Source organism: Poecile atricapillus, chromosome 11, assembly GCF_030490865.1.
Source record: "Poecile atricapillus isolate bPoeAtr1 chromosome 11, bPoeAtr1.hap1, whole genome shotgun sequence".
Lineage (NCBI taxonomy): Eukaryota > Metazoa > Chordata > Aves > Passeriformes > Paridae > Poecile > Poecile atricapillus.
The window spans coordinates 3351756-3372057 of NC_081259.1; the positions used below are offsets into that span (position 1 = coordinate 3351756).

The 20302-nt window shown below is 42.1% G+C and overlaps 1 protein-coding gene across 1 annotated transcript in view; it reads left to right on the forward strand.

Annotated features, from left to right (window-relative positions):
- The window catches only part of ADAMTS17 (ADAM metallopeptidase with thrombospondin type 1 motif 17), a 153841-nt gene that overhangs the window by 67887 nt on the left and 65652 nt on the right, over positions 1–20302 (forward strand). Inside the window, exons 9-10 of the mRNA XM_058847265.1 lie at positions 9102–9242; positions 10495–10645. Coding sequence (XP_058703248.1) covers positions 9102–9242; positions 10495–10645 — 292 coding nt within the window. The remainder of the gene's footprint in view (positions 1–9101; positions 9243–10494; positions 10646–20302) is intronic.

Genomic DNA, 20302 nt, shown 5'->3' on the forward strand with positions numbered 1-20302 from the left:
ATGAAAAATCCTGTGAGTTTAGGGAGCTGGTACATGAAAGTGCCACTGTTGGAAACAAAATTTTATAACTGGATCATGCATTTCCTATGCAGCTTTTTTCCTGGTCTGTTCTGGTGGGTTTTTCTCATTTTTGGAAAAAAAAGAGAACCCAGAAGTTTGTTACTGTCCACTGCAGTCACCTGTTGTGTTGGTGAATCAGTGAAAGAGGGTCACATAAGGATGGATTTCTTCTTGCACTGAACCTGTGAGCCCACAGTGATTGACAATGCAGACCAAGAAAGAGGATGAAAAATATTTCTGTGAAAAGGACTTCTGCTGCTCTGAGAGCCATAAAACATATACCCACTGCTTTTCTGGGGACTGCAGAACGCTTGATGCTGGTAGAATTTATATAGTGCATTTACTTCACACCTTTTTGTCTTTTGATGTTGGCCATCTCCTGCTTCCCACCTCCAGGGATGGAGAATTCATCTCCCAGTGTGGGGAAGGCAGCCAGCATTCCTGACTCCTCCAGTGCATTCCCCAGGCTGTCCCACTTCCCCAGTGCTCGGCTGTGGGTGGCTTCCTGATGGGACAGGGTGTGGGACATCTGGCTTATTTGTGTTGCACGTATTTGGCAAATATTCCACACCATCTCTCCCCTCTCCTTGCTTTTCTTTGAAGGGTGTCTTGTGTTGTAGCTCTGCATTCAGGTTTGGCACTCGGTCATTTAATGCAGTTGACTGGAGGCTTTCAGTGGTTTCACAGGAGTTTTGGAAAAGTGACTGCACACAGAGCTTCCCCTGGGGTTTCTGACATTGTGACTGACAGGGCTGTCAGTGCTCACTGAGCTTTTGTCTCTCTTCCCTCGTGGGTGGGAAATCCCACCCAGCTATCCCAGGGTTTGGTCTTTTTTCCACCCTACAATTTATATTCCCTTTTCATCTTCTGAGGAAATGCATGTCACATTTTTGGAGGTCTCGTTCTCACCCACTTCAGGCAGTGCTGAAAGCAAACAGCTTGTTACCCTTCAGCTTGTTCCTTCTGCTGTGCCCCGGGGTGCTTTCCAAAAACAAGGAGCTACAGATGGAGCACAGCAGCCTCTGTGCAATGAGCAGTCCTTCTCTGCCCACCACTGCTTCATTCATAATCATTGTGCTCCTTCTGCAACAGTTCTCTGTGTTCTGAAACCAGATTGAAGCAAGCGAGAACGAAAGGTTTTTGTATGTCCAAGAAGTGGGTTTAATCACTTGGAGGGCAAGGAAACAGCTTATAGTGAACATTTTCATGGAGACTTCCTCAGATAAATTTGTTCTTACTTTAGGGTCACAACTCAGCTGTGATCATGACAAACAGCCAGTGTGAGACAAGTGATTCCCACTGAGAGTCACTGATCCATGTTGTACAGTGAGTGTTTTTGGATATATTTATATTCAGCTCTTCAGCAGGGACTGATTGAAGGAATTAAAGCAATCCTTGACTCCTACCAATGCTGTTGTGTCAGAAATCCGCTGTGTGTTGTTGGCAGGTATCAAAGAATGTGTGAAGGTGTAGAAATGCTCAGCATGTGGTTGGATGCCTGCATGGAGATGGGATAGTACTTTAAGGAAGGAGACAGGAGAGATCCACTTAAGATGCTGAATGGATCTCAGAAAGGAGGAAGTATTGACATCAGAAGGCAGAAGGGTGTTTTCCTGAGGTAATTCTACCTCTTCAATGCTGAGTTTCTTCCAAATTTATTTGTATATATATGGATCAACTTTAGCATTTTGTAGAACTTTGTATTTGGTGGAGCACTCCCTTTTCTGTCCCTGTAGCTCAGAACCTGACTGCTCTTAGAAGAAGCTGTGAAGCTTTTTTCAGGAAAACATTGATATGCAGGGGCCACATCGTAGAAATCAGCAGCAGTGGAGGGAGGCCTTTGGAATGGTGGATGTTCAGTTGCTTTGCAGCTGGATTCCTTCATCTCACCCAAGGTGCTGGAATGCGTCAGGCAATGCCTGTCCTGCTGTGAATCAGCCACTCTGTGAAACAGCAAGGGCTGCTCAGAGAGAATCCCATGAACAAATGTCTGCTGGAGGAAGGAGTCAATCATGTGAGCATGTGATGTTGCTGGGGAGAGGATCCTAAAATGATTCTCTTATGTTCTTCATGGCCACTGAGTGTCTCTGCCATGTCACTCTCATGTGCTCTCTGTCCCTTGCAACACAAGCTCGTACTTTGCTGCCTTCCAGATTCCAAGGCAAAAAAGCTAATTCTTTTTAAATGAAAACCATATCATAAAGGGCTGGATCTGTCATGCAGCTGAATAAACCACAGCTTTCCACACTGTTATTCACCATAGGCGTTCGTGTGTTCTCACTCGCTGTTGTTGACTTCTTGGCTGCTTGATGAGTAGATAACCATATAAAATATCTGGTTACTTCATTATTGGAGAGTGACATAAACTTGGTTATGAAAACAAGAGTCCAGTAGTCATGGCTCCCTTTAAATGTTGATTTTCCTGATTTAAAAAAACTCAAAAATACAGCACCTATCCTGAACACCTCTGTTCTAGATAACACTGTGTATACAATGACCAGCCTTGGTTACTTCAGATGTTTTAAGTAGGATCATCTCCCCCTCTTCATCACAGTTCCCCAATGTGTTCCTGACACTTTCTGGAATAGTCAAAGCATATTTAAGAGACAGTGTTTACATGTTTGAAAAGCAGAGTGTGAAAAAGCCTGCTTTCCATTAAGCCAATGGCCTCAGTGGCCGCTGGTTTTGTAGGAAGATTGCACAAGATGTTTCCTTGCCTCCTCCCTCAATGACAGCTCAGCTCACCTCAGCATTTTTCCAGGATTTGTTGGTTTGTCCAAGCCTCCCTTGGCCCCCTCTGACATCTCTGACAATCTCTGCCTGTCTTAGAGGCATTGCTTTCCTGGGTCACCCTCTCAAAGTTACTGTCCTCACTTTGCACTGTAGCTCCTATTACAGTTCCAGCTAAAATGAACACCCCCATTTCACTCCTTCCTCTGTTACATCTTTATTCTCAACTGGATGTAAACCTCATAACTTGCAAAATGATCAGCATTTTATATTGAAACATTAAACATGTTGAACCAGTTCAGAAGTAGGCATCTTTCCAGTGATGCAGCTTTGATTTCAAATGTTAATAAAAATTCCTAACGTTGAGCTCAATTTGGGAGTGGACAGCTCACGGGCTGGATGATGTGGGGTGCTGTCTCCCACTCCTGGTTCAGTCCAAGAACCAGTCAGGAGCTGTTAAGAACTGTTAATATACATCCTCTGTTAGGATTTGAGTTTAATGGCCATGTTTAATGTTCTCAGCTGCCAGCCACACACCCTGTGTAACCTCCTTCCATACCAGTGTCTTCCTTTGTGGTTGATACTGGATGCACTGCAGAGATGGGATTCCCTTTTCAAACCTTCATTGAGACCTGAGGAGGTGGGATGGGGATGAATTTTGTCCTTCATATGGAAAAAACAGATGGCATTTGTGCATGTCTAAATAGCTGTCCTCTGTGGGGATGACTGACATGTCAGAGCAGATAAATTACAGCTCCCCTTCTCCCTTACCTCTCCCACTCTGCAATGATGTTGTTCAGCCCTCCTTTTGCATTTATTTTTCTCCAGTGGGCTTTAGAAAAAAATCTCATGCTTAGTCCTGGTTCTACATTTAACGCTGGATTATGTGTGGGTGAGTCATGGCAAGTTGGGTCACAGGGAATGACTTCTCTCATATTCTCTTCTCAGAAGGTCAGTGGTGACGTGCAAGGCTGGTACTGCCTAGCTCATTGCAACATTCCCTTGCAGAAACAAAGCTTTTAGGAGAATGTCTGCAGGGTAAGGCACGTTACAGGTGGAGAAAACATGCTGTCCAGCAATCAAATATCAGCCAAAAATGTCAAAACCCTACTGGTCCCACTGAATGTTCCATTTGGAGCATGAGATATCTCTGCCTTCTCCTGTGTTTGGGATACAGCTGTAATGGGCTCTTTGCTCAGTTCTGTGAGGCCATGTTGGTGTGCAGGGCTGGCCCAAGGAGCTCTTCCTATTTAATGTGTTGCTGAGCTTGCACAGTTACAGCTCTTTGTCAGCTGGTTCTTTGGAAAGACTCCTTTGGATTTCTGTCTGTGGGAGTGAGAGACAGCCTGCTGTCATTCTTTCCTTCTTGGCAGCTGGACATCCTCCCTGCCCTTTGGAGAAGTGGTGGCTGAGGTAAGTGCAGTTGTGTGGAGAGAAATCAATTGTTTGTCATACATGTTTAATAAGCATCTGGGGTGACAGCCAGGACACCTTGGGTAGCCTTGATAGCCACGAGTTTCTAAAGTGATCCAACATTTGACTCACACTGAATTATTTGCAGGCAAATGGAATGGTTTGACTTTCAGAGGGAGGTGATGGAGGTGGTCTTACTTCATGGCATTTCCACTACTGTGTGTCTTTTTTTCAGGCTTCCCTTCTTCATATTTCTTTCTTTCAGTTGCTACCCTTTTTCTGAAGTGCTCCTGCTGCTGGTATTTTCTGTCAAATTTACCTCTTGTCCCAACTTCATATCTCTCCCTTCTAAAGGAGAGTGAATGATAACAGTTCTGAGGATTTCTCCAGTGGTCTCTTACCAGCCAGAGTTGCAGCTGTTGAACAGATTTTAAGCATCTCCTAAATCAGTTTCTCCCAGCCCTTGGCATTATCCTCTAGCTCAGCTTTGGGGTTTTTATTAAGGGTCACAGTGGTTCTGGTGAAGATTTGTGTACATGACCTCGAGAACCTTCATGTGCAGCAGGGCATTGGATGCAGTAGGAGGCTTTCCACAGGCTTTGGTGCACTTTGGCTCAGGCTTGTAAAGAATAACAGGAAACACTGGAAAACACACCAAGGGTAAACAGAGCAGTTTAGTTACATTAGCTGTCTAGAGGAGAAACTCCACTAATGACCCAAACAAACAAAGCAAGTGCATTCGTTCAGCATTGCTGTGGGAAAACAGGGCTGGTAATTGAGTTTAGCTTAGAAGAATTACACAAGAAATTGGCCAGCTCAGGCTCAGAGTGTAATTCTGGCATCCTGACCCAGTTCTGATTGCTGTACAGGCTTCAGGGAGGCCAGAGCTCCCAGAGACTGCATGCTATTTTTTATTCATAGCAGTGCTAGCTACTTTAAAGCCTTGCTCTCCAAAAAACTGCATCAAAGAGATCTGTTGCTGCTGCCTCCCTGTGACTCCTGATCAGATTTGCCTTGCTGTGATTATGTTAACAGTCAGGACTCAAACTGGTCAGTCAGCTTGTTTCTGGCCTCACACATGATGAGCAACAGTAAATGTGCTGCAGGACTCCTCCAGTGAGGCTGTGGTGTCTTTGAGTGGTAAGCAATGCATTATTTATATTAGGAAAGAAGCTGGGGTGTGAAACCAGAGTCCCAGTGTGCTTACTCTCAGTAAACATTGAATGAAAGAAGTTGAAGAGCTGACAGTCTGAGCTGTCCTTGCTTGCCTTTGTGAAATCTCATTGTCTTCAGGAGGAGAATGTGATGAAATGAAAGGCTGAAGTATTGCATGGGGTTAGGATGGAGGAGTGACTGTGGTAGTAACACAAAGGGAAACTGAGTCCTGCTCATTCATAACGGCTCTGTTGGCTTTGTAAAGGGTAACAGGCAGCATCTGTTTGTGGCTTTGATAAAATGGACATTTTCATCTCAGGGCAGTGGGTTTGCAGGGCAGTGCAGTGTCATTTTGACATTGCTACTTCTAATCTAGGAGCTTTTCTTATCAACTCTTTGTTCAAGATCAGTTCATGTAAGAATAGAACTTCCCAAGGCAGAATATTTCAGGAGACTGATTACCTGCTTCTAATTCCATGTGAATTCTGAATAGCAGGTAAGGTTAGATGGTCACAAATGAAATGTAAACTATTGATTCAGTTTGCACTGGTGTTTAGTACAAACACACACTGCCTGTCCCATTTATTCTATTAAAAGGAAGGGGACTATTCATTAGTGAAAAGAACCAGCATGGCATTGCATTTACTACGTGTTTAGGAAAACCTGGTCCCTTTGATGTAGCTGGTGACCCTTGAACTTCAGAAAAGAATGTGTTAGCATTCTAGGGTATGCCTTAGTCCTGCAGGTCATTTAATCATTTTCTCAAGTGAGTCATTGTAAGGTAAAGTAGATGCTGAGAAAAGTTTTGCATTGCCAATTAAAACAGGCTCCAAAGGTGTTGCTGGTTTCATTCTACCAGAAACTCATCACTGAGAGGCCAGGAGGGGTTGCCTGTGTACCTTGAGGCCAGATCCCAAGCTAATATAAACTGGCAAAGATCTTTTTGCTTTAAAGGTATAAATAAAGGTATTTCTTTCAGGCTCAATTCCTTTATGCTTATGACTTTTAAGAGAATTTCTGTTAAGAAAATGGGAATGATTGAAAAATGGGTAGATTTCCACACTTACAAGAACTGAATGGATTTCAGAAGAAGCCTGTAAATAACTTGAGGTGTGAGTTCTGATTCATTCTTATATAGATTCATTCTACAGAGAATACATTTCATCTCCCTCAAACCCCCTGCAAAATAAAGCTGAGTGAAGACTGGCAGCCTCAGCACTTGTCCTAGGCAAGACATCTTCCATGAGATCAGGTTTAAAATAAAGTTATGGACACTAATGTACATTTAATTAGTAAGTGCTACCCTTGTTTTTTGCCAACAAAATCACTTTCAACATATTTGACAAAAAAGAATTGAATGAGAAAGCTAAAGCATTTCTTAATTAACAACCATAGACCAAACACTAGTCTTTTCTGGAAGGGATAAAATCAGGGATCCCAAAGCACTTGGAAAGTCAGGAAGATAATTTGTTTTCAGCCTTTTGAGGTGGAACAGCTGATGTGCTGAGCAGGAGGCCATTCAGGAAGCTGCCAGAACAGGAGGGCTGCCAGATCCCATCCCACAGAAACAGAGTAGAAACCCAAAAAGGACCCAGCTTTGAGTCTCAGGACTGTGGCAGTCACAAGTCAGACAAGCTGCAAGATACCCTGGAAACCTGTCTGGTCTCCCTTAGAAAAGTTAACAGGATTGCTGCATGCCCACAAACCTTCTAAACTGGCATTTTTGGGCAAATTTTGTTCTGGAAGATTCCTGACAAGCTCACATCCCTTGCTTCATGGTACTGAGCTCTTCCTTTCCTGACTTTTAGGAACACAGTCTTTAGATGGGCTTATTTGCATTGGAGAAATACTGCTGGAACTTTCATCCTAGCATGTGAGGAGTTTTCTCTGTGTGTAGAAACAACATGGGTAAAATATTTGGAGTGAAACCCAGGCTCCATTGAAGTCAGTGGCAAAACTCCCATTCACTTCAGTGGAGCAGGAATTTCACTCTTTACTGTTTTGAAGTTAGAGTTACTAATAGACTGTTAGATTATTCCTGCGTGCATCAAACAAAATGTGCCTGATGTTAATGTTTCTGCAGTGTTCAAAAACCACAAAGGTTTAAAAACAAGAATAACTATGAACTACTGAGTCTAAAAATTATATTAAATGTAGTTTTGCTAGAAATAATAATAATGTCCCTGGAGATAAACCTAAAATAATAGACTCCACCATATAATCTTCACTATAAGCTAAAAATAGCAGAGATGGTGGTTTAATCTAAGCCATAATTATCAAAGTGCTGAAGTGGGTTTTGGTTCATTGCAAGTAGAAATGGATGTCGTGTTTGGGCTCTGAACAGTTGAGTCCCACGACTGGGGAGAAGCAAAGCCAAGAGCACAGTCAGAAAGCAAACAGGAGCCTCAGATTTGTCGGGAAATAGCATGGATTAAACAGTGCATACTTAAAGGGACTGCTTCTGCCTTGCTCCAGCCAGCCAGCTGGAGACCCTGTGAATTCTGTGTTTTCACCCCCAAATTGGTGATGTTTTGCTAGAAAGTGACACTGGCCATAGAAGGCACCTTTCTTCCATTTCACCTTGGAACTGAAGGAGAAATGTTACTATTTCAAAGAGTTATTACTCTGTATGATTCTGAAAAAGTATTTTAATGGTCATTTTGAAGTAGGATGGAGAATCCTTGACTCACTTTCGCTGCCAGGCAGGTTGGTGTGATGGACTTAATGGAGGACCGAGTGTAGCAGGTGATCTTGGTCACACTGTTTTTCCATGTTCACAAAGTTTTACCTGCAGCAGAGGAGTCTCACCTTGCTACAGTGGCAGCAGGGATTTATTTTGAACCTGGACCTGCTGTAGCAGCCCTATGGTGAAGACTCCCCTAATGATAGGGTCCTAATGATAGGTCCTGAGAGGGAAGTTGGATGGAGGTTGAAGTAACACTTTTCTGTTTCTGAGTACTTTTGGAAATCCTCACTGAATGTGTTTGAATTCTTCTATGTGTTTATACAATACAAGCTGCTGTTTGTTTAGATGGTTTGTTTTGCTGAGTAAGTCACATTCTGTCCTTGCTGAGATGGGCATGGGGCAGTCTTGGTGCTTGTTTGGACAGTACTTGCAGAAATGGGGCTTGGCTGTGCCTCAGGCTCCAGTCTAAGCACTGCTTTTACAGAGTCAGAGGCTAATTTAGGTTGGAAGGGCTGCTGAAGATCATCTGATCCAACCCACCACTCAGAAAAGGATCAGCCTCAAAGTTAGACGATTGTACAGTACCACTCATTTAGAAAAATGTTTTTCCTAACAGTATATTCCAAATGATGCAAGAACAAAGTCGGCCCATCTCTAGCTCAGTGTAATTGTAGGGATCCTATCCACTAGATTTGGGAAAGCAATCCAAAATTTTCAGTAAATATTCCAGCAGATACCCCTTCTCGGAGCTACTTCACTTCTCCAGGTTCACTTCTCATAAACCCTGGAAGGAAAGTCCATAAGAAGCACATTTAAAAGTTTCAAACACACAAATACCAATCACTTTGTGAAATTAAGGCAATGGATAAATTAAAGGAACCTCTAGTTCACTTATTTAACAGGTACATGGGCAGTACATGACTGATTGTGTGTTGTATTTGCAGCCTGTTGTCCAGCTGTTAATTGCTGAGAATGTCATCGCTAAAGGCAGAGGGAAATGAGAAACCCACATCATAACTTGATAGGTTTTTTCTCTTATATTGTTCTAATCCAACAGCATGGGAATGAGCCACGATGACGATCATCAGCCCTGTGCTGGGAGGTCTCACATTATGTCTGGAGAATGGGTGAAGGGCAGGAACCCAAGTGACCTTTCCTGGTCTTCGTGCAGCCGAGACGACCTTGAGAACTTCCTAAAGTAAGGATTGTGCTGAGTGTCAAAAATCCTACCAGGCAAGAATCCACTTTGTTGCTTTAAAGTGAAAGTATTAATAATTTTCCTTTTAAATAAGTGTACATGTGTCATTAGCAAATTTGAATGTCTCCATTGCAATAGCCCCTTGAAAGGTTGAAGAGAGGCAGAAGAATTATGTGCAGTTGTCAATGTGCTGATAACATCTTTTGAAAAAATCCCCTATTACCTTCTTTTTACAGAAAATGCCCTTCAAATTTTGCAATGACAGAAATCTGTGTGTAGGTGGCCTGCAGAAATCTCTGCTTAAAGATGCCGCAGCTTTATGCTATGGTTTTTACTGTCTTGTTATTAAATAGCTTTTATTTTATTGGAATTTGACTTTGCCTGGAGATAATTCTGATGTGTTTTCTCACTCCTCAGTGAGTGTTGGTCTAAAATGGTTCACTATAAACTTCTTTCCCACTGCATGCATGTTTCAGCTCATCATATTGAATTGTTCAAGAAGGATTTCTTTGCTGTTGCTTGTTAAATCTCATGTACTGCAGGAAGCACTGGAATTGTCTGAACTCTGCACTTCTAATCTTAAACCTACAGTGCAGCTCTCTGACAAACAGTGCCTGGCACAGTGCTTTGTGCAGGGAGTGGGTTCAGCATGGAAAATTTCATGCTCTGGAGGTTAGAGGTGGGAAAGAAAGGAAAATAATGAAAGAAAATGGGATATTTACTGCCACATTAAAGGCATGAATTAGAAAAAAGAAGTTGCATCTGAACTCATCTGGTTGGGTCTGGGTCCTCGTATGACAGTGATATTCCAATTTGTAAAAGATTGTTGTGAAGGCAAAGGGAAAAATCTTCCCTTTATGTCTGTGATGGATAAGAAAAAATGTCCAGGGCTCAAAATTCAGCTGCGGGGATTGAGGATGGAAGAGACTTTCTAGCAGTTATTTCAAGGCTAGTGAAGCTTTGGGCTGGATTGCCTGAGGGCTGAACTGAGTCTCTGTCAGATTTCTAGGAACAATTTAGACAAATGTTTAACCCAGAATGTTGTGAATGTCATCTCTCCTGCCGTGAGGCCTGGGGTCATGCAGGAATTCCCAAGGACCTTTCTATGCATAGTTCTCAATGACTTAGAAGACTTGCAGGGAAAGGCCACTGTTTCACAGTCCCTGTTAAAGCGAGGACAGCAGCTCTGTAGCAGTGATCTAACACTGCAGTTCAGAGGTGCTTTCCCTAAAGGTGTTTTTCTTTTGTCCAGGTCCAAGGTGAGCACCTGTCTGCTGGTGACAGACCCCCGGAGCCAATATTCCGTGCGGCTCCCTCACAAACTGCCGGGCATGCACTACAGCGCCGACGAGCAGTGCCAGATCCTTTTCGGCACCAACGCCACCTTCTGTAAAGATATGGAGGTAAGAACTCGTGGGTTGTAGCTGGAAACAAAGTGGGAAGTGGGAATAAAGCTGCCAAGCCCAGGGGAAGAGAAAAGGAGTCTGTACTTCCCTCAGTTTCAGCGCTGCTGGTGGAAAATCAAGCGGCCTTGAGCTCCGTGTCGGCAGCTCCTGCTTAGGCCTCACCCTTCTTTCCCCACACTGCCCTTGGTAATCTCCCAGAGCAGACTCAGAAAAACTGGTATTTGCTCTTTGTTCTCTTTTGATATTGTTTTGCTGAAATGCTCTGTAGAGATTGTTTTCCTGGAAGTTCAGCTGAGGTGAAAGTCTCTCCTCACAAGAGTGTTTGGCTACTTCCACAGAGTCAGCTTAGATGGCTGGCTGGGTGTTTCACACACTTCACCTTCAGACCACTGCAGTGTTCTTAGGAGCTGCCTCTTAACTCTGTGCTGAAGAAATATTGATGTCTACTTGTTTCATGAGGCCTTACAGAATTCTGTGCAGAATCCTGTGTGTTTTCTAAGCAACACGATGTTTAATCAGGATTTGAGTGCAGTGTGGCTTGTATCATGGCTGGTTGGCAAAATGGAAAAGCTGATTGTTGCTGTCTAGAAGTAGGTTGTATTTGAGATGAGGCTGTTGGATTCATCCTCTGGAATTTAGACAGCTAAAATTTTCCTGAGGTCTTACACATGATCAGATCTTTTAATTCTGAGCAGATCCTATCCTCTGCTTTAGACGGGGAGCAGGGTAGTGCCTGCTTCCAGTGTGGCCTTGGAGATATAAAAAAAAAATGATGAAGTTGTGTTGGGTCACCAGCACCTGCTGGCAGCATCCCCTCCTGTACTGACAGGCAAGAAGCAGACAGGCTTCTTGCTTTTAATAACTGGCCATTTGTATTTTTTTGTTCTCCCTCATTCCCATTCTGAACAAGATTGGGATCTTAAATCAGTGTTAAGAAAAAAAAAATAATCAGAGGTAACTGAGGTTTCTAAGTGCCAAATTACTAAAACTGTTGAACACATGCAAGTCCTGGGAAAATGCTCTTAGTTTCACATTAGCTGTTTTATTTATTTTGGACTTGGAAACTAGCTAATATAAAACAATAGGAAAAGAATCTGGATAGGTTGTATTTCCCAGCTCCATCAAGAAAATGCAGACCACCAGGACTACTGTACTGGAAGCAAAGTATTAGAATATAGGTCTGTAAAGAAAACCTCAGATCTACCCAGCATGACTCAAGTTGTTCCACTTGTGTGGGTGTCACCCAGCTGGACTGCTCTTGGAAGAGGTTTTTGCTATTTCCCTTGTTGTGATAAAAAATCATTTTGTTTCTGGATATTGCAGTGCCTGATGAGAATGTCAGCCCGCTGGTAGGTGGTCAGCATTTTTCACACAGGAGTTGCATGTCCAGTCTGGAATTGCTTCAGGGACTCATTATTTGCCAGAATAACGTGCCAAAAGGCACCATTCTCTGCGAGATACAGACAGCAGGTGTTTGTGTTTCCCAAGATTTTTCACCAATCTAATTATTTGGCACTTTATTTGACACAATGAAAAATGTGCTCTTTTTCTGCCTCTCCTTTCTCCTGAAAAAGAAGCATATTTTGTGAGGACATTAGTGCTTCCTAATGAAAAGCCTGGTAGAACTTCAGCAGATTAAAACCAGTTTGCAGTCCCTTATTTAGAATTATTTCTGTTGCAGATGTACATTAAGAATTATCATTCACCCTGTGAAGCTCTGGATCAGTTATGTCATATGCTGTTAATTTAAGCAAATATTTACATCCTTTATACTACTCTGAATTGGTGTTTGATGGCAAGGAAAGGAAATTCTTTAGAGGAAATGATCACTTTTGATTTTTAAACCTCTGAAGTTTGTGTTCTTTTCACCTTTGTGTTCCTCAGGCCTCATCTGCAGAATACTTGTATCATAAGTCTCAAAGCTGTCTACAAAAATATGAACCAAAAAAAAAATTGGCACTAGTCACTGGCATTAGCTGTAGAAATTATTGGCAAATACAGCTGTCTCCTCTTCTAGCCAATGGTAATGTGGTATTTTTAATTCAATAAAGTATTAAAAAAATCCAAATGTAAAAGCAATAAACATTTGACAGTAAATATTTGTTACGAAAAGGAAATAAACTTCAGGAAATGAGCCTGCTCAATCTTTTTATGATTACATGTGTCTGCTGCCTATTTTCTTATATAATAAAAGAGTTACATTACAATATTTCTTCAGAGATAGTTGAGCTACATAATTATATCAGGCAAACTAGAGGCCCTATATCCAAAAATGCCATGCAATTTGGTTTAGAGCAAACTTCAGAGGTTAGATGATTCCAAAATTTCAACATTTTTGAGAAAATGGAGAAAATTTCTGTGCAGTAAGCTCTCTCCTTTAGCAACATCAAAGCCCAATTTTTTGAAGGAATGTAATCTTTGCTTTCACAGAGAGTCAGGTCCCTCAATGCTTGGCAGTGGCTGGACCTCCAACAGCAGTCCAACAAGATAGTTAATCCATGAATATTCACCCTTATCTGAATATTTGAAATTGCATCCCCAAAATTCTTCTTCCATTTTGTTTTTAAGGATAACTCAGATGCCTTAGAACGAATCTGTAGCTCTCAGGTTTATAAGTTTGCCAAACCAGCTATCCTGCAGCTATTCAGCTCCAAATTTACAGACCAGAAATTAAAACATATGAGGAAGGATCAGCTTTACATACACCAAACCTCGACATTCCTTTCTCCTTTCCTTCTACATTTTAATATACTGAAAAATTAGTTTATGATAGATGATCCATAGTCTGTTGTCATCTATGACCTCCAAGATGTATAATTCAGGATCTGTTCCTGTAACATCAATGTTGGGTAAGATTTTCTAGTGCATGTCACCTCTTTAAGGAGCTGTGAATCAGGCTTTTAGCCTGGGTTCCTGTTAGGGCAGGGAACAAGTATCCAAGGCCAGGCTGGACAGGGCTTGGAGCGCTCTGGGATAGTGGAAGGTGTCCCTGCCCATGGCAGGGGGTTGGGACTGGATGATTTTTAAGGTCCTTTCCAACCCAAACCATTCTGTGGTTCTATGATTTTGCATATATTAATGAATCTCTCAAGACCCTTCAGTAGACCCCCTTCATATCCAAGTTACAGAGTTTTGTCTTGGAATATGCAAAAGGATCAAGGTGCTTTCCCATGGTGCTTTCTGTTCATCTTTCCCACTGCAAATGTCAGGCATTGTCTGATCATGCAAGTGCTTATCTTGGATGTATAAGTGTGCCCTGCCATGCCAGGCATGCTGCCTGTCTCCAGCTGAGCTTTGGCCCACCTAAGAGGTTACACAGTGGCCTTCATTTTGAGGGAGAGAGGTTGCTTTTAGCAGAAATTAAGTAGATGACTGTGTCATTCTCAAGCTCTGAGCAACATCATGATAATTGCAGGAAAATCTGGACAGAAATGCACCTCTGGCCCTGCACAGGGCGTTATCAATGCACCACACACAGATCCTGGGGGCTCGGGCTGCTGAATGCTGACGTGGGTCCAGGGCTAGCATGGGAGCAGTTGTGCAAATTACAGGCAATTCAACCTGTCTGACCTCTGTCCTTCAGCTCCACACTGGGCTATGAATCAACTATTGTGAGTTCATTTGACCCCTCCAAGAGAGGAAGCAGAGAGCTCCAAGCCTAGCCAGGCTGATGCCTCAAGAGCAGGAGTTAACCCTTTCCTGTCCCTGTGTTTATTCCAAGAGGAATAGCATGGGTGATTTCTGCTGAAATCTCTCAGGGAGCAGAGATGGTGGTTTCACCCCCAGAAATGCATCAAAACACATTTGAAACCCTGCATGGAAACATTCTGTGTGTTTAATCTTGATTTTTCAGGTTGGCACGCTTACCAACAGAGGCTTTTGCACTGAAATCATATTTATGGGGGGGAAAAAAATGTGATTTCTATCTCATGTATCCATTTGGCTCTTCGTTTTATAAGCTTTTTGGCTTATTTATTATTAACACATTTTTGCGGGTTTTTACGTAACTGTTATCATCCAGCTATTTTTTTTTTTGAGTCATAACTGGGCTGAGACTGGAGTGGCACTTGGAAGGAGATTAGCAATGCTACAAAGAGATTTGTTTTCTGACAGGGACACTGTCAACTCAGATGTAGCTGGGAATATGAATTTTGACATAGCATTGTTTTTAGAAATACTAAACCAGCTAGAATTGGCTTCACTGTTTCTCTTAGATTCAGGTTGTTTTTTAACAAATGTAGGTATTTTCCAATACCTACAAGCTACAGAACAAGAGGGCAAAGTTGACTGCAAGCCAAAGGAGACAAAGTAGATTTCTTGGCTAATGTGGAAAAGGAGAGGAACCAAAAAACAAAGTAAAGAAGGACCAGCAATTGTAATGATCAAGTGGATTTTATGTAAACCCCTTAAGTTTGCATATTTGATGGTATGGTGGTGAGTATAATTCAGCAATTGTAGGTCTCTCTATGGTCTTGATCTTGCAAAGAGGCTGCTGGAGTGGCCTTTTGGGCTCTGTGCATGGGAATCAATGGGCCTCTGTTTGCCTTTTCTCTGCAGGGCCATTTGTGAGATGCAGACCATGATAGTGAGCCCTATTATTTAGTAACATATAGAATATTTACAAGAATGTGGTAATTAGATTGAAAACTGGTTTATCCTGAAAATAATAGGTTACATTGTCATTTTCTGTACAACCAGGGACTTTGTCTACATAGTAATACTAATAAATCTGGAAGAGGATGGGTTGGGTTTTTCTTGAGGCTTTCAGGATAGAAGCCTGGGAATTCTAAACTAAAATGAGCAGGTTGGGGGTTTTTTGAGAAGTAAAGGTAACAATTAACTGTTAACATTCTATAGTTATTGTTAGAATTCAGACTATTTTCACATTGCCTGTTTCTATGAAGCTGAAGTGTCCTATTTCACTGCTTCTGTATGTTGCAAAAATACATTTTCTCTTTATTTTCAGTGGAAATACTTTTTGTTTAAGAGAAAGAAAGAACGAGAGAGAAGCAGAGTTCCTGCCTGGGCAGCACAGCCCAGTTTACAATTATTGGAATGCTTCAGAAATTTTTGTACGTGTTTCAGTTTGGAAGATGGTCAAAACACATTCTGGTGCAGTGGTTTAAAGAAAAATAACAAGAGAGAAGGGAACCAAATTAAAATTACAAAAATACAACGTAGAAATTTCGAAATATAAACATAATAAACTCTTAACAATAGTAGAGAGAGCCCATTAGGAATTAAACACTTGAGCTTGGCAATTCTTCATTTCTTATTAAGACAAGGGGAGGGAGAAAGAATTAGTGTAGCCTTGTGATGTGGCATCTACAGCTAAAGTCTGAACTTTACAAAGTTAGCCAGAATACAATTGAGTATCAGCCTGAAAGTAGTGTGTAACAAGCTTGAAGGGCATTCAGACTTCTCCCACTGGCCTGCTGGGAACTTCCCACCTGTAAAACACTTCAAGAGAAACTCCATAATTTTCACAATCACTTCTGAACGGTGTGTGTGCGTATCTATATTTATTTTGCTGTCCCTTGCTTCTCTTTTCCCATGGCCAAGAAACACAATCCATTATTTCATTCTTTTAATTTTCCTATTTTCCTTTTTTAATGAACAACTCTGCCTGTTGTTCCAAAAAATCAATATTTTTCATATCAGGTGTTAAGGCCTGAGGAGTTCATGGGGAGCTGTTGAGTGAACATTACTCTTAAGAACAGCTCTTGTAAACATTGTTAATAAGTCACAGTACAAAATCCTAATAATTTAATTCAAAGATTCTGTTCCAGTGTTTTGTTCCAAAATGTCTCTACTTCCAGGTTTGACCATATAAAGACATTTCCACAATTCTTCCAGCTGATATGACATGTACATGTGTTCTCTCATTCAAGATACTGAAACCTGGGCTCAGCAAAGCTGAAGAGCTCACACCAGTAAGAGTTGTGTGTTGGCACAAAAGTGCATAAAACTTGTCCTTTTCTTCTTGGATTTTTCCATATCTGTGGATCCCTGGAGCAGGTGACATGAGTGCCCTAAAGGCACTGGAAAGATCTGTATTCAGCATAATGTTTTGCCATAAAATTAGCTTGTGATCTTATGAATGCTTTCTTTCCAATCTCTTTCTTTTGACTATTAATTTAATTCCAGATACATGAAAAAATTAAATAATACTGGTGCTTTACAAAGAAATATGCCTGTGAAGGTTTTTAGTTTTCCTTGAGAGCACCAGAGACAGCTGAAAGTAGAGACAGTGGTGTCCTGTTTCATTGTTTGCTTCCCAATGTACAGTTTAAAAGAAACAAAAAGTGTTTCTATTCCTTTGTGCCTTCCTTGCAGTCTGGAAGTCTTCCACTGCTTGTCTGGCACTATCTTGGAATATCAGCTCTAGACACAGGTCAGCATTTTGGCCACTGAGACATGGATCCGAGTTTCACAATTATCTTGTCTGGGTCAACATGTGCCTCCTTTCCAAAAGTGCCTTCCAGTTTTACAGGATTTGAGTTTGGAACACTTTTCATCTCATTTTCAACAGCAAGAAGCTCCATCAAACAACGCTGCTCACCTCCCTTATGATTGCTGTGGGTTGTTCATGCACCCAAAGTTAAAGACAGTGATAGTGTAGAAACTGGGGGCATTGTTTTTGTCACCTTGTGTAAGGAATTGCTGCTCAGAAGCATCCTGTAAGGCTCTGAGAGCATTTGCATTGTGCTTTGAACAGGAAAGTAAGAGTAAATTGTGTGTTTATTGTACCTAATAGGTGTTAATTAGGATCCCATTCATAAGCACATTTTCTCTCAGGGTTAGCAGTATGCTGAGTCAAAACCTTGGCAAAATAAAAGAGTTGTGATACTTCATTGAAAGTCAGCCTATTTAGAGGCAAGCCTGTGTGTTATGAGGTCTCTTGCTCTTCTCCCTTAAGGGTATTTATTCTTCCTAAGTTCTTATTCATAGTCCCCTCATTGTGACAGAAAAATTGATTTCATGGTGGTTTAATTCTGCTGCTAGAAAGAAGAGGTTCTTATTTCCAGTGGGCAGCAGAAACTAATTCATCTCCAGGAGAAATAAGTGTTTCTTTCCTTGAATGCAGACAAGGTGAAGGAATGAATGTATAGGGAATGAACAAGCTTCTGCAGAGTTGTTCCATGGGGGGAAGGACATCTTTATTCACTGGATTCTCTTTATGCTTTTGAGCTTTGGATGCTCCCCTTGCAGGTAATAACCTGAGGGTTTGAGTTGGGGGAGTGTTGTGAGCCCACATGAGGTCATGGGGCAGGATGATGCAGATTTTAGCAGCAGTGGTGATGCAATAGCAGCCCCAGAGAGAGCTCCAGTTTTGCTGCCTGTGGGCAAGGAGCTGGCTGGATGAACTCTGCCTTCTCCTCATCTCCAGCTGCAGCACTGAGCTAAGGAACCTAACACAGATCCCTTCGCTGAGCCACGCCTGAGCTCCACACGCTGCGAGTCGGTGTGGGGATGGAGTCCCAGGGAAGGGAAACACAGTCCTGGAAATGTGTGAAAAGCTGGGAAAGGTGGAAAGGGCCAGAGTCTGGCTTTAGCTGGAGCAGACAGTGACACAGGAGCCTGTGGCTGTGACACTGAGCAGAGAGCTCTGAGCACCCCTGGTTCAGCTCTACTCCCAGCAGACTTTCAACAAGACATTTAATCCCTTTCTGTTCCTCATCTTTCCACCTAGAACTGAGTGATAAAACTTCCTTTATCCCCAAGCTCCCAGGAGTCTGTTTAGATGGTGAGATCTTTGAGGGAGAGAAAACACCTGGCACAGTGAGGCCCCTTTGTCAAATGGATGCCATTATAATCCCTGTAATCGGAAGCGCCGCTCACCTGCTGAGCACATCTCTCCCAGCTTAGGAGTTTCCAGATCGTGACCTCTCCCAGGACTGGTTCCTAACAGCTGTGCAGACAAGCGTTCCTATCTCCCAGGAGTTTCTGAGAGTCTAAAATTTGCACCTTTATAACAATTTCATTTTATTTCAGTTTCAAAATTTTACTTTGTTGTATAAATTCCTTAAGGGTTCGGTTGAAAAAGCTTTTATTTTTTGCCTTTTATTTTTTCTTAAGTAATTTTAAATTTTTATTGAAACGCTACTTCTCAACAGCCATCTCACTTTTTAAAATTTTATTTTGCTCTTGGAAATATTTCAAACTGGGAGCTGATCCAAAGATGACCTTTCCCCACAGACAGTTTCAACAAATCAATATTTTTCCAGTGTGAAGTATCTATCACTGGAAAATCCTCACTGGCACTTTTTGAACACTGTAGGGAATGCTTTGCAGGCAGGGACCTGCCATCTGAAGGCTGGTTGCTGAATGCAGAATTAGCACTAACACAGTTCTTTTGATGGCTTCTTCTGTATCAATATAAGCTCTGAGCTGCCACTCACATACAACAACTTCCTTTCAAGTCCTGCCATTTCTCACTTGGATATTTCCCCACAAAGCTGGCTGTTTAAGCATTAAAAAGTCACTGCGGCTGCTTTGCTGTTTAATGGGGAGTTTTGTTTGGGTTCCTATTGTAGCTGAGGAGGATACATGATCTCTTTTGAAAAGAGCTATTAACATGATAAAACATCTTGGGAACATACAATCACAAACCTGATGGTTTCATCTTTGCTGGGGTATCTGAACACTATTAAATGCAGGGGACTGGGCTAACGAAGGCCTGGGCTTTGTAGTGGTGTGGCACCAGAACACAAGAGCTCAGTGTTGTTACCAGACTTTTCTCTGTTTCCTGAAATATGCTTTGCATTTAGGATTCTGAATCAAACACAGGGATGCTAAAAAAATCCAATGTTTTCCATACCTCAAAGATGGGAGATTTCAGAAAGGTTGGTGTTGCTGAGAGAGGTATTTCCTTTGTTTATCTCCCTACATTTATGTGTGTGTATACATGTATATGTAGGCATAAACACACACATATATATACACCCACACCACACCCACCTGTATGGGAATATTTACACCCTCTGCATCCCTGCTCTGGGCTGGTTTGCAGGTGCAAGCACACATACTGGAGGTGATCTCTGCCCATTGCTTCCCCATGCCATGGCTCATACTTGGGCATGTGACCTGACTTTATCACCTTCCACATTCTTGTGAGCTATGGAGGGATTTTGGTTGCCAGCCAAAATTGTACAAAAAGCTGTTTCATTTTTATGGCTTTGTTTCTACCCACTCTGTCTTCCCACTTCTACATCAAAGGGCAGAAATTAACCCTAATTCATGTGCAGTTTATGATCCAGGGACCTGAACAAACACTGGTCTTGCATAATGCACAAATATTTAGCAATGGTGCTCATATGTGTCTAGAACAACTTCTTTAGGGATGTAGCAAATTCCATCACATCTTCAGCCAGGATGTTCCTCTGACAGAAAGCAGAAGCAGAGGGTCTCCTTCTGGGGGAGAAACTTCTGTCTGGGTCATTCAAGAGATCTGGCTGGAGTGTTTCTCCTCACATTCTGCTCTGAAGCTGTGTGGTTATATGCAAGAGAGAGGCTGAAGACTGTAAAAGTGGAAATACTTGCTGTCTGCATCTTTCATTCCCTAAGCTTCCCTTCATTTTACCTATCAGTATTGGCCCCAGCCTCAGTTTGGAATGAGGTTTTGCTGCCTTCACTTTATTGCCTAGATTTGTG